Below are 14,785 nucleotides of genomic sequence, written 5' to 3' on the forward strand. Positions count from 1 at the left end.
TTTACATGTATTCCCTCAAAAGTTATCTATCTTATTTTAATTTAACACAAATTATAAAATTAAAATATTTTTAAATTATATAATTTAAAATATGCCAGATAAAAAATTTAAACTATAAGATTATAAAAAAATAAAAAATATGTAATATCGTTTTTTCAAATTGACTACAAAGGGAAAGTATCACAAAACGAAAATTCCATAATACTAGAAGTAATGATCAAATCACCATTAACAGTCAAACTCATAATATAAGAGTTCAAGTTGTCCAAAATGTTTACTAGTGAGCCATATATTAGGGAACTAGTAAAACTCTATGTTAGTACTAACTACTATTATTAAAAATCAAGTTGACGTAAAAAAAAAAAAAACCAAACAAAACAAAAAAAATGTACACTTTTCTTTTTTATATATATAAAAAATGAAAAATTGACAGATAGAACTCACATGTAGAGCTCCTCACTCCTGCGCTGTAGCTTCCGCTTTTGACATTTTTTTTTAAAAAAAAAATTGTGAACTCCTTTCATTTTATTTTGCTTGATATTTTTATTTTTTAATTTCATCCTAGAAAAAAATTATTTTATTATAAATAAATAAAATAATTCAATTTTTAATTTTTACTTTAATCATATAAATTATAAAATTGGATCTTTTTAATATAATTATATTAAATTGTATAACATCACATAAAATAAAATGAAAATTTAAACATGCTGACTCATTTTCCAATCACTTTTTTCTTCAAAAATGAAAAAAATTAAAATAAAAAGTGTGGAAGTGGTGGGATGGTCCGATGACTTTTCGCCGTTTGGAAAAGTTTGGTAGTTGCCGGCCAGGCGACGCACGATGTGAACTATTCATGAAAGACACGCCTCCAACTAGGCAGCTACTACTTTGGTGTATGAATTATAATATATTCCTATTTTCACATAAGTTTGATAAAATCTAAGAGAAAATACACAATTAAAATAAATCGATATGATAAATATTTACTCAGCACTTAGTATGTTTTACAAAATCAAGCAATTTAAATGTATAATGAAAATGGACATTACTTAGTCTAAAAAATATTACAGTAAAATCTTATTAAATTAATATTTGATTAATTAATAATCTCTCTAAAATAATTTTTTTATATTGATTTTGGACAATTGAAAAAATCACTTATTTCGATTAGATAATTAGATAATATATTTTTAGATTACACCCTAAAATATATGGTTTCGTTAATATTATATATGGAGTAAGAATTTCTTAAATGTATAAATATATCTAAGGCAATTTACTGAAATATGATTTTATTATGTTCTGTTCTTTGGTAAAAATATATAATTGAAGCTCATCTCTAACTTTTGTTGTTGGACCCAAAAGTTTCGGTGTTGTCTTTTCTAATTGCACTATAAAATTGTTAAGAGTTCTAGACGTGATAAGTATTTCCTTACGTATAATAAGTTTCAACTTTTTAACTTCATCATCAACATTGTTTTTCCAATATATTCACAATTTGGATAAAGATCTAGACCTCTAAACATATATCATTTTTACCATTCAATATATTATTAACTTCCGTATTATTGCGATAGTTAAAATCATTATTCACGACTTCACGTTTTCACAAATAAATTCTTTCAAATTTTCTGAGATTTCCCTACATAATTTTTTAGTGTCAAAATACTCATTAAATTAATAAATATAATATTATTACTATTTAATAATACCTTTATAAAAATATTAATATTTTATGATCCATATATAATAATTTAGAGAGATTTTACCGTACATTAAGAACACAACATACATTCTACATATAGTCTTCTAACTTGGTTACTAATTATTGCTTACTTTCTTCTACAGCACTCTTTATTTGAATACTTACTCTTATTCAAATTTATATTTTCTTGAACACACATTTTACTCTAAAATTTTCTTTTCAATTACATATTATTGGAACTATACGTTTTAAAATGTTTTTTCAACTACCTTCTAAATTTAAATAATATGTATTTGCATAAAATTTTATCTCCTAAATTTATGTCTAATTCACACATCATTTATTGCGCTATTACCAGTTATCACTAGATAAAAGTCATGTGAGTTTTTTCCATATCACATTATAATATGAATTTTATATTTAAAAAATAATTTTTCAATATAAATTTGACCTTAATTATCAAGTTCGTTGAGCTGTTTCGAACAATAAAAATATTTATTTCGTATGTTTAATTTATATGATTTACTTTGCTTTTTAACAAGTACTTCAAAAAATGACATGTTTAAATGTTCATTTATATTTAATAAACTAATTTTACGCTATATAAATATCCATGACTTATTATATAATACAGATTTTTAAAATATTTTTTACTTTTTGAATTTTATAATAAATTAGATTACCATCATACCAATTGAGACGGGAGGAGTAATTCTTTTTGGCGCATTGTATATCATTTGAAATCAAAATAGGAATGGATGGAGCGGGAGAATGATTGATGAAAATTCCAAAATGTACCTAATCATAGCGGCGCAATCAACGCGGCAAAGTTTGGCTACTTTCTCTCGTTTTGTCAAAATTATCTCCACGAGATTGTTATTCAATAATATTTATCTAATTTAAAAAATTAAAAATAATATTATTTTGTTGTTTATTTTATTTTATTTTTGAAATATTATTTATTCATGGGAAAATTATATATAATAACAAACTAATAACCTAAATTAAATGGAATAGCTATGGTTTAATTTAATTGTGCTCCATAGCAAACATTAGCTAAAATTTGCCAATCTCGTTCGCCACTCTCCATTCTTGCTCGCCTCTCTCGCTTTATACACAGAAGTGTATACTTTTGTTTCTGTTTTGTATAAAGCGAGAGAAAATTATATATACACATGCAAAAATGTATATCTTTGTGTTATACACTTAATTATACAAATTACAAACATTTTTCTTCAAATATTGCAGAGAAAAATGCTGACGAATTATACAATTGCGAATTATTCAATTGCAGTGAAATACAATTTTCTCTAACTTTATACAACAGAAGTGTATATATTGTGTTTCTGTTTTTGTATAAAGCGAGAAAAACATATATCTTTTTGCTATACACTTATAATTATGAATATACATACATTTTAATTCGATTCAACTGTATGCAAAACAAATTATACAATTGGAGCGAAATAGGCCAGCGAATTATACCATTTAGGCAAGCGAATTATACAATTGTATGTGTATAACAAATTATACAGTTTTATGTTTGATATGGAGCGCAATTATGTAAAGTTTGCTATAGCATACAAATATGAATTTTTTATTTGCTATATGTGAAAGTTGTTCTTTATCCATTCTATATATTTTCAATGTATTAAAATGAAAGTTTTAATAAAGTGAAAGATAATATTGTAATATTATCTCTATAATTTATTATATTTTAAGATATATATCAAATTAATAATGGACAACTATAGTTGAAAAAAATAAATATATATCTAAAAGAAAAAATCATTAGATAGTTTGATTTTTTTGAATTTTCATAGCGCCATATTTTCCAACTATTCATTCACATTATTCTTGTCTTTTTATGATATGAATTATAAATTTTTCTCTCTTTTATAATAAAAAGTTGTCGTTCATGACATTGGAAATGCTTACCATCAATATCAACACGATATATTTAACATTCTTTTTTTTTCAAATTTGAAATTCAAAATTCAAATTATACTAACTTCAAATATTTAAAATGCATCCAAATAGTGAAAATCTTATATGTATGTGTTTAATGAACAGTGAAAGTCTGTAAAATTTAATAATAACGATTTAAGTTATAATAAATAAATTTTAAATTCAATATATATATGTACTTAATAAACTTATTAATACAATAGAATATTTAAGTAAAATTTATCGAGTTCAACTGAAACTCATGCAAATTGAATTCGGATATAAAAATTTTATAGTTGAAATTGTTCCCTCGTAAATTTGAAAAAAAAAAAAGAAAAAGAAACAAATGCTTCTCTATAAACCACCATGAAGACAATAATCATTGTGTTGCCCAACTAAAGTTTTGATTATTGACCTATACTACCCCCACCAACCCAATAATCACCCCCTCTAAAAATTTAAATTTATTGACAAGATCTCTGTCATTCTGTTAAATACATGCTTATAATATCTACTAATATTTGCTGGCAAATAGGACCACATGTGACTACTAATATTTGATCACACAAATCAAATATTTTATTTTATTTGGATTTTCTAAAATTGAAAATCTTATTGTTTACTAACTCATTTTAGCGAATAATGATATGAGTTTTTTTCTCTTCAATTTCACTATCATATTTATAATAATTTTTTTAATTTTAGAATTTCAAAATGTATCAAATTTAAAAGAATTAGTAAAACAAAAGCATCATTAATTTAATGTTAATACAACAGAATGCGTATTGAACATGTAAAATAAAATTAGAGAGTAATAAAACAAAGAAAAATCATTCCATCACTAATCAGCCAAAAAATATATAGTTCTATATAAAATAATATTATCTATTTAATGCAAAATGGTTGCCCAAAATTAGAATTAGAAAAATTAAATGGAGTAAACTTTGGAATTTCGTATTTCATGAGGTGCTAGAAAAACTAATTTTCACAAGCTAAAAGGTGAGATTTCATCAAAATTGTTATTTTCCCACTACTTCATTGACTGTTTATTATTTATGTTTGCTAAAAATATTGAATAATTAAGTCAACCAAAAAACCAAATAAAAAATGAAGTATTTATTTGTATCTCAATGTTGATGAAATCGAGGTCCATTTGTTGCTTAAACTTGTGTATTTGCGCGTATATGCCTAGTGAATCGCAGCTAAATTTAATCACTTCACAATTAATTTTACGCCACATATTTTTTTTTACATTCTTAAATTTTATTTTATCTTTTTATACTTAATATTTTTTTGTTCGATATTATTTATTATAATTTTTATTTTTAGAGTTAAATTATAAAGAATTTAACTAACATTTTAAAATGTATTTTTTTTGCATCATATTAATATGAAAAAATTGTAATTTATAATACTTTCATATAATTTTAGAATATCTATTTTTTTTATTTAAAATATCAAATTAATGGGATCTAATTTATTTTTAATCAAATCAATTTTTAATAAGCTAACATCACAAATATTTCTGGACGGATTAAAGTAGTTAAGATAAATTTAATTATTTTAAATAATTTATTTATGGTAAATATTATATTCAAATTGGACCAGAGTGAATTAGAACTTATCTATATTTACAAAACTTCAATTAAAATTCAACGCGGTAATAACTTGACAATTTAAGGGCTGTCTTTCTAGAATAGCCCTCTCTTTTTGACCTTTTTTTTTTTTCATCTTATTTTTCTTCTAAAAAAAACTTTGAAATTTAATCAAAGCTTTCATTTTCACTTTCCCGGCTTTGAATCATAAACCATAAATCAAATAAATATCCTTCTTTTTAAATTTTATTTTCCAACAAATACAATTAAAAAGCAGAATATTACAAAAAAATCTACTTGAAATTCTGAACCAGTCACAAAAGAAAAGACTTGTCACCTAGCCAATAATATTACAACATCTGTAAATTAAAACTTCATGCGTAACGTCCCACCGTAATAATAAATAGTACTCCTCAATTATTAAACAAAAAAATAATAATTCAATTCTACAGTTATTTTTCTGATAAAAAGGAGAGAGAAAAAGTAGATAAAAAGAGGAAAAAAACAATAACCCACCCACTAGTTTCGCCCCCTTTTCAGTGCTTTAACCCAAAAACTCATCTTCTCTACTTTTTTTTCTTCTGCAATTGTACAACTTCTTCTTCACAATTTTCGTACCATAAAAACCAACGTAAACTACTCTGTACCTTTAAAAATAAAACTTCAATTTTTTGGTGTTAGTTTTCAATTTTTTTTTCCCTATGGAGTTGATTGAAGCAAGAGCATTGAAATCCAGTTTTCTCTCAGATATGGCTATGAAAAATACCCAACAAGTTTTTCTTGACGATATATGGTGTGTAACAGGGATTAATAATGGAGCGAGTGAGGATTTTTCAGTTGATGATCTTTTGGATTTTTCTGACAAAGATTTCAAAGACCCAGAACTGCATGAAGATGATGAGAAAACCTCTTTTTCTGGGTCTTCTCAGAAAAGAAATTCACAGGATTCTACTTTTTCCGGCATGGAAAGCTTTGGTTCTTTAGCCGGCGAACTCCCTATTCCGGTAAAAACTCATGGCCTTCGCCTTGGGAAAAAGAGAAATTTGCCAATTTTTTTTAAAATTTTTTTTGTAATATTTGGATTTTTATGGAAACCATTTTAACAGGTTGATGATATGGAGAATCTTGAATGGTTATCCCAATTTGTGGATGATACTCCGTCGGAATTTTCGTTGTTGTGTCCTACCGAAAGTTTCAAGGACAAAACCGGTGGTTTTACAGAGTCCCGGTCTGAACCGGTGGTTAGACCAGTTGTTAAGAAAACGAGAGTTCCATGTTTCCCTTTGCCGTTTCCTGTGAAACCCAGAAGCAAACGGTCCAGACAGGCCGGAAGAACATGGTCTTTTCCGTCGTCGGCAGTTTCAGGAGACTCTTCTTCTCCAACTTCTTCGTCGTACGGTTCTTCACCGTTTCCGTCTGGTTTTTTCACGAACCCGGTTTATGACGGTGACTTGTTTTGTAGCGTAGAAAAGCCACCGCTGAAGAAACCAAAAAAGAATCCATCAGTAGAGACCGGTTCAGGCCGTCGGTGTACTCATTGTCAGGTTCAAAAAACACCCCAGTGGCGAGCCGGTCCATTGGGTCCAAAAACTTTGTGCAACGCTTGTGGTGTTAGATACAAATCCGGTCGGCTTTTTCCTGAGTATAGACCGGCTTGTAGTCCAACTTTTTCTTTAGAAGTTCACTCAAATAGCCACCGGAAAGTTTTGGAGATGCGGCGGAAGAAGGAAACCGGTGAGGGTATTGACTCCGGCTTAGCTTCTATGATTTCAACTTGTTGAAATGAAAAAAACCCGGTTCAGTTGAAAAAGCGGTCTAGTAGGTCTAGCTCGGTTGCGGTTTAAATGTGAAAATTTTGGTAAATTGTGGGAAGTAGGAAGGGTAGACGTAGAAATGTAACGTATTTTAGGGAAGTTATTGTAATTTTTACTTTTAGAATTTTGCTACTTTTTTTTTATTATCAGTTTTAAATTTCTTTTTTGCAGTGTAAAATCTAATTTATTTGCAGTTTAGTGGTCAATCTTATAGAAACCATTCATTTGTTTTTTATTATTTTTATTTTTGATAAAAGTAGGTTGGAAAAATTCAAAACGGTTGAGCGGTTTCTGACAACTCTAAAAAATCTAAATGCTCATATAATTAATTCACTTGCTAAATTTAGTACAACAACTGCAGCTCAAAGTACAAGCATGTTAGTCTTTTAAGTTGTTAGAAATAACCATATAAGCTAACAGAACTCATATAATTTTTTATTATTTTTTTTACAAAGAATGTTTAACTAAACAATTAAATTTTTATGTACTTAATAAATTTCTTTAACACTGACAATTTGGTCAAAACTATTTTGTCAATATTTAACATATGCCCCTTGACTTCATTTCTTTGAATGTCAGCTATATATAATCACTAACATTGTTCTATTTTTAGATTAGAACACTGATTTAGAAAAGTCAACATCCAATTGATCTATCGCACTTTATTTATTTTTTTACTGATAATTTGCTTTAAGAAGAATGTCAGTTTCTTAACATTTCACACTCACTGTTGTATATTACATGTTAAAATCATGAGATGAAAAGAACATTTGATATATATTTCCTATTGAGTCAAATTTAAATATATAAATTGAAACGAAGAGAGTATGTATAAATTAAGTTATCATTATTTTTTTTTATTTTCTATTCGATATTCAGAGTTCATATTGAAGCTCTTATTAAACTTGGACCGTGCACTGTGAAAATCATTTTGATGTGACGCTCTCAATATGATTTTCTTTACATTCAAGACTCAAACACAGACATTTTAATTTAGAGTGAAACTGTGTCACTATTCAAGCTTTTTGATTAAGTATGAATCAGTTTCAGTACGTATACCACTCATGTTGGTATGTTATCACTACCTTACTAACAATAAAGAAAGGAAGGAAAAGAAAGAGGGAACATTCAATGCATTGGTGAGTGTAGTTTATCGTAACGTTAAAGGCAAAGGTAAATGGGCCCATTTCGTATTTACGTCATTAGGTGGGTTGGAGCCCACTAAGGGTGGTGAGGTGTGTGGTATATATGCCCACCTTTATTGGTGTAATATCTCTTTGCTATAACAATAACAATAATAACATATTAAATATGATTTTCATAAAATGAATTTAGGAATAATATTGCGTATAACTCTCATAAAAGTAAAAAAATTGTTTGTGATACACGCTCGACTCAAAGAGAAACATAATAAAGAAGTAACAGAAGTAAGAGAAATACCACAGCTCCCTCTGTAATAATTGAGGATTTCAGTAATGACTTGTGACCACTTTTAATGCTCTCTGACTCACTCTATTCTTCTATCCAATTAAAATGATTCAATTTTTTATTAACTTCATTAACTTGGGCCCTATCATAGGTTTTTTTGGAAGGTTGGGCCAGTTGGGCCTTAACAGACATATGACCCATCCATAATGAGGCCCATATTACAATTTACACCTAACCAATTAATGTAGAGAGATTGTGATGTTAAATTCTGTAAACACTAAGTGCTGATAATAACAAAGAAAATTATACAAACCTTATATTTAGAGAGACAATATATACCGGATATATTACGTGGATATGATATATATTCATATAAGTTCATTAATGTTAATTGATATATTATATTTTCATGGTTAAATTTTATATTTACTTTTTTTTTGGGACTTGATATAAATATTGTGGTTGTAAATAAATAATTTTGGGGGCATGTCATGTGGACATGTGAAATGGTGGAGTAGTTAGGAATCATTAAGGACGTGCTAACTGTAATGAAAGAACATGGGGTTCGTCTGCCCATAACCGTCGTTTTCTTACACTATTTTAATTTTCATACAATCATTATTTTTGGGGTAAAAAATAAAACATTACGCAATGGATTGTTAGCTGTGATATCTGATTTTGAAGAATATGAGAAAGGTAATTCATTGATTTTGGTTTTATAAAGATTGAGTCAAATACTAGTACATTATAGTAATAATAGGATTATAGGAATTAATAGAGTAGGTAAGTCTTAAAGTTTCAAGTTTATTTGCATTAGCACTTCAAATAGATCAATTATAGAGCCAAAATATCTCCAAAAAGTGTTTTTAGGGGAAAAAGAATGTTGATTCTAAAGAATAATTCATCAATAACGAATAAAAAATAATTCTATGCAATTCTGAAAGGAAAAAAGATAATCTTGAATAGAATCATTTAATTGTATTAACAATTTAAAAAATGTGCTCATTCTATGAACATAGTATGATGGCCATTGCCTTTTTTTCTCTCTTGGACCTTCGTCTCCTGTAAAAAGAGTTTCTTTAGATCTACCGACACAAATTATTATTGTGTTATTATCTCCTGCCCGTTTAACTGCTCCTTGACATGCTTCTTAGAATGAAACTTGAATTATAGCAGGAGTACTCTCAATTGCCGTATCATGGGCCTTCTAGAAGCTTAGCCGACGAGTCTATAATTGCAAGAATGTGTATTGTCCACTAAAAAGGTTGAACTTGAACGTAATAATTTTCTGGCATGTTTTTTTTTTTTTTTTACAATGTCTCTTAAAAAAAAGTAACAAAGAAAAAAAGGAAAATTTCCTTCCTGTTAAGATACATTATGTGAAATTATAGTACTCATCTGTACAAAGTTGTTAACCTTTCTGCCACTACGAATACTATTACAATTGGTTCATCTATGAGTAAACATCTTCTTAAGCTCCCAAAAGAGACCATATTTCTTCCTATTTTTGAGTCAGTATAAATATCTTTTGGAACATCTCTTTTAAGTATATAATCGAAGCACAGCAAGGCCAACAGCTGAGATGGACACAAGGCTTCCTATACAATATTTGATCACTTCATATTTTCCAGCTTCAAGTTGGGCCCTCATGGCATGGATTTCCTATTCACGTATCACGATATTAACAAAACGTCGTGGACTTTGGAGCTTCCCACTTTTAGTATAATATTATATAGACAGACAGTCTGAGCTAGAAGTAACTATGTCTAGTGTAGTTCCGCTATTGTAACCAAGAGAAAACACTTACTCGATCTAGCTTGTTTGTAAGGTAGGTGGTCCCTGTACTCTGCTTGGCAAGTTCGTCGCGAATGCTTCTGCAACATGTTGCAATTTGGAGTGAACCACTACTAGATATTGATTTATTATGGAGTATACAAAATTTCATCATTATTAGCTAGGAACTCTAGAAAGTCTTACCCTCTTTCGAGATTTAAATCCAAACGTTGACCAGCAGTAAGCTTATCAATCTCATACCTATATCAGCAAATAAGTAGTAATTCACAGAGTAGGCAAATAAAAGTAGGATCAACTTTCACACAATTCAAATGTACCTCAATTCAGTACGCACTTTCTCAATATCATTCCAAAACTTTTCAGTTTCATGTTGCAATAGAGACAGATGATTTTCCTGCAATCAGAGAACTTCAGGTGTTAAAACTCAAAATCAGTTTTTGCAAGTCTGGAAACATAAAAGCACAAGGAATTACAGTAAGCAATAATGATCAACAGTCCAACAAATAGAGTTTAAAGCTCCACATTGCATCATCGCAACTTTTATGCATAAGATTAGGAGCTATGACATCAGATCACTCACTAATTAGCTAAGGAGATCGACTGAACAACTCAGTCATATGAACAAGGTCGAACTTTCATTTCAAGGCACCAGACTTTCCGTACATACCATTAGTAAGGTAGCGTTAATTTAGATTGCTCTGTAGTAGAAGATTCAAAAAAACTGCCTGAATAGCATAAGTGGATTGCTCCTTGAAGCTAATTCCTCTGATTAAATGGAGAAATCATGGACTATGTGACATTGTGATCCAAGGATTCAGTGTTCACATAATGTCACATAGTCTGTCATTCTTCCAATTGGCAAGCTTAACTAGATCTTTTTGGTTCTTCGTTTGATCCGTTCATAACACTGTGGATGTAGCGAGCCTTCATTAAAGGATACAGAATCTGATCCAATCAACAGCATCCTGGGAAAATGACTTCCCTAAACTTGGATATATTGTTAGAACCTACCTGAGAAATCACCGAATAAATGATTTTGGCGAGTTGTTTGGCTATATTCTGTGTTCACTTTCTTATGTACTTTTGAATCAAAGTACATGTATGGATTCACCTTGACCTAAATTGAAATCTTGAAGAATAGGGATAAGCTATTCTGATAAAGGAATTTGTATCTGGAACTACAGAGATAGTGTTTTGAACATACAACAACCTACGTCTTGGTCTTTTGAGCATACAGTTTAAAGTCTAGATTTCAAGAAAATGACTTGGAAAAAGTAGTAAACTACAATCCTCAACTACTGGAGTATTTTTATGGGAAAACAATAGGAACTATTAGGAGCCATCTAGAAGAACTGTGAGAAAATATTCGAAGTATTGTGCTTAGCCATCTAAAAATGATTTGAGAGAACTTCTAGCAAAAGCTCTTTCTGACAGGATTTTGATCAATATGGCTGGCCAGTCCTTAAACTAAACAAAGTAAAAGGACTTAAGGTAACAAGAGGGTCCAAGATAATTGAACTTTGACTGTATAATTGCAATCATTTCAAACAATAAATTCAGAATTGGAAGATTCCCTCTTCCGCTGCAACTGAAAGAACATCGTGAAAAGTTTGTGATGTGAGTCTAAATAGTTCACTCAGCTTAGAAAAATTCAAACCGTAAATGTGAAGAATTTTTATGAATTAATATCTGTACTAAGAAACTTAATGCATCGATTAGGAGTTCCTACAATGTTTAATTGATGTAGCAAATAGGAATAACCGCCAAATATCCATGTCTCTCGATCCTAAGAAATACGTGCAGAGCCCTATGCAGATCCAACTCAAAACATACCTTAGAATCTCTATTTATAGCCTGATGAGAGGAGAAGAAGATAGAACCATTTATAACTGTTACATTAGGATTGCATCTTTTCAAAAACTCAACAATGAACTGTTTGGCTCCAAACAGCATTCAAAATCATACATCTCCACGCATTACAATTTCATAACCAGATTAGACAAAGGTAGACTACTGGTACGAAATAGGCCGAGAAGAGAATCAAAAGGTTTACATTTGATATTTGATTGGTAATTATTCTACAAACTAGAAAAGAAAAAAGAGCAGATTGATATATATCACATGATGAGACCTTCTGACAACTTAATACTTGAAATATATTTACCTGAGAATTTTGTAGTAGGGATTTGAACTTGGAAAGATTGGCTTCTTGAACCAAATCAGACTACAGAGACAAACACATAAAAGAACATTTTCATATTGGTACAATGATAGTGTATTTGTTATAAAACCAAAAAAAAATAAAATTTATTATCTGAGAATCTCTTACTTTCTGCATTTCAGCTAGTGAAACAAAAGAATTAGAAATATTTTCCAAGCTGTCGTTTAAAACCTCAGTGATCGCAGAAGTTATTGCCTCTGCCTGCTTTGAAGGTACACCTTGTGCTTCTAATCTACGAGCCTGTAAAAAACATACCAAATTCCTAATTATAACAACAACTCAAATCAATTTCAAGCAAGTTGAGGTCGGGTATAGGAAATCCTCATTAGCAATGTCGCTCCATTTAAACTCATCTCAAACCAATATTATACCAGACAATAAATGTACTCGAAAAGGGCATAAATATATAACATCAACTCAAAACGAACAAACTAGAAAATTGCCTAAAATTGTAAATTACAGTTATACCTCTTTATAAACGCCATCTTCTGTGACAACATTTTCACTGTAACAACTAGGTCTTTTGTGGAACCAATCGTTCATATTGTATTGTATAACACAATATATATTCTCTACAACAGTATTTGCTTTAGCAATTAAAAAATATGGGATAAATGACGTTGTTATAGAGAGGTTTGATTGTATCATATTTCAAAACAAGGAAATTACCATAGCTAATGTATCAACGAGAAAGGCACGTTTTCCATCCAGCTTAACCATTTGACACATCTGCCTATACCCAAACTTGTTATGGGCAGAAGATTTAGACGAATACGAACTGTAAAATTTGAAATTATATTTATCGGCTTTGCATTGCGACCTATTTACAAGCAATGAAGCTGCATGAACATTAATGGCTACATTGTTAATCCCTCCCAATTTGGACAAACTAATACCGTAATTAACACCTAATGGAACCAGTCGCTTAACAGCAGCCATTAAATTTCTTCAAAGTTTTGCTCGCATTATCCTAACAGAAACCTGGATTTTGCGAGCAAAAAAAAAAAATTTAAAAAATTATTTGATTCTTTCAGATACTAATAACTGAAAATGCAGCAATGAGAACAAATTAAGAAGAATTTGTAGTCAAATTCGGAGTAAATGATGAATCGTAAAATGTATGTAATATATATATATATATATTGAATTGTGTGGACTGATAGAGAGAAACGCGAGATTCAAGCTAAGATTGGTCAGTGACTTGTGTTGGTTAACGAATTTTACAAGTTAGTTGTACATTGTTTATGGCGGAAGAAATTAATTTCAACGTCTTTTTGCTATCCTATAATACTATACACTTTATAGCTAAGTTTCAATAATTGTGTTTTATATTTATTGTTTTATTTGCTATCGGAGGTTGTGGTTTATATATTTTGTTTGCCCCTTTGTATATTTCACTTGTCAATATATAAACAGGGCAATTTTATTATGATTTTTTCATAAATCGTACTAGCTGGCGGAAATAGCTTAATGGTAGAGCATAGCCTTGCCAAGGCTAAGGTTGAGGGTTCAAGTCCCTCCTTCCGCTTAATGCTATACTTAGAGCGGATCTAGAAATCCCCAGGTAGTGGTAGAAACAAAATTATACAATTTATTATAATTCAAAAATCAAATAGCAAAAATTGAAAAAATTGTACTCGCAAATACAATTTTTTTTCTTAAATTATAGATGCAGTCATAGTATAGGATAAATGTTTGTTATTCCGTATAAATTTCTCGTATAGAGATATACCTGACCTTCCACATCCTTGAAAGATAAAAAAAAGTATTTTTCGAAAAATTATGAGCTTAAATAGAAGTGTTCCAAAACAAGAATGAAAAATTTATGAATGTCGAAATATTCTTATATATGAAAATTAACTATAACAAAATGATACAATATTTTAAATATAATAAAACAAAAAATATAACAACATAGATCAAATAACGAAAAATCATCAAATTAATACAAATATGAATTTTGCATAATTGCACTCCATAGCAAATAAAAAATTCATATTTATATGTTATAGCAAAGTTTGCATAATTGCGCTCCATAACAAACATAGAAACTGTATAATTCGCTATACATATACAGTTGAAGCAAATAGTATAAAACGAAGTGTATAAAACGAATTGTATTATTATAAGTGTATAGGACGAAAATATATGTAATTGCATGTGTATATACAATTTTCTCACGCTTTATACAAATAGAAACACAATTATACATTTCGCTTATGTTTGTATAAGTGAGAAAGGCGAGGGTGGCGAGCGAGATTTGGGAGAGTGGTGAGCG

General features: G+C 29.2%; 2 protein-coding genes and 1 non-coding gene across 4 annotated transcripts; 2 read left to right on the forward strand and 1 right to left on the reverse strand.

Annotated features, from left to right (window-relative positions):
* The first annotated feature begins 4,896 nt into the window (after positions 1–4,896).
* LOC101260878 (GATA transcription factor 5) lies at positions 4,897–7,281 on the forward strand. Its single transcript, XM_004230890.5, has 2 exons — positions 4,897–6,254; positions 6,357–7,281. The coding sequence occupies exons 1-2, from the start codon at positions 5,952–5,954 to the stop codon at positions 7,029–7,031; spliced, it is 978 nt and encodes a 325-aa protein (XP_004230938.1). The 5' UTR covers positions 4,897–5,951; the 3' UTR covers positions 7,032–7,281.
* Positions 7,282–9,830: 2,549 nt separating this feature from the next.
* Positions 9,831–13,613, reverse strand: LOC101248055 (protein FMP32, mitochondrial-like). Of its 2 annotated transcripts, XM_019211925.3 has the most exons (8): positions 13,177–13,311; positions 12,976–13,079; positions 12,616–12,747; positions 12,451–12,510; positions 10,604–10,680; positions 10,470–10,526; positions 10,300–10,366; positions 9,831–10,154 (listed from the first exon to the last, which is right to left on the reverse strand). In XM_019211925.3, exons 2-8 carry the CDS (start codon positions 13,048–13,050, stop codon positions 10,035–10,037), a joined length of 588 nt encoding a protein of 195 aa, XP_019067470.1. In that variant the 5' UTR covers positions 13,051–13,079; positions 13,177–13,311; the 3' UTR covers positions 9,831–10,034. The 2 variants fall into 2 exon arrangements, with proteins under 2 accessions (XP_019067470.1, XP_004231434.1); XM_004231386.4 differs by lacking the exon at positions 12,976–13,079 and having other exon boundaries at positions 13,177–13,613.
* Positions 13,614–13,963: 350 nt separating this feature from the next.
* Positions 13,964–14,035, forward strand: TRNAG-GCC (transfer RNA glycine (anticodon GCC)). Its single transcript has one exon. It is a non-coding gene; the product is annotated as a tRNA-Gly (tRNA).
* Positions 14,036–14,785: the final 750 nt, after the last annotated feature.

The sequence above is a fragment of the Solanum lycopersicum genome, chromosome 1, assembly GCF_036512215.1.
Source record: "Solanum lycopersicum chromosome 1, SLM_r2.1".
In the NCBI taxonomy this organism is placed as follows: Eukaryota; Viridiplantae; Streptophyta; class Magnoliopsida; order Solanales; family Solanaceae; genus Solanum; species Solanum lycopersicum.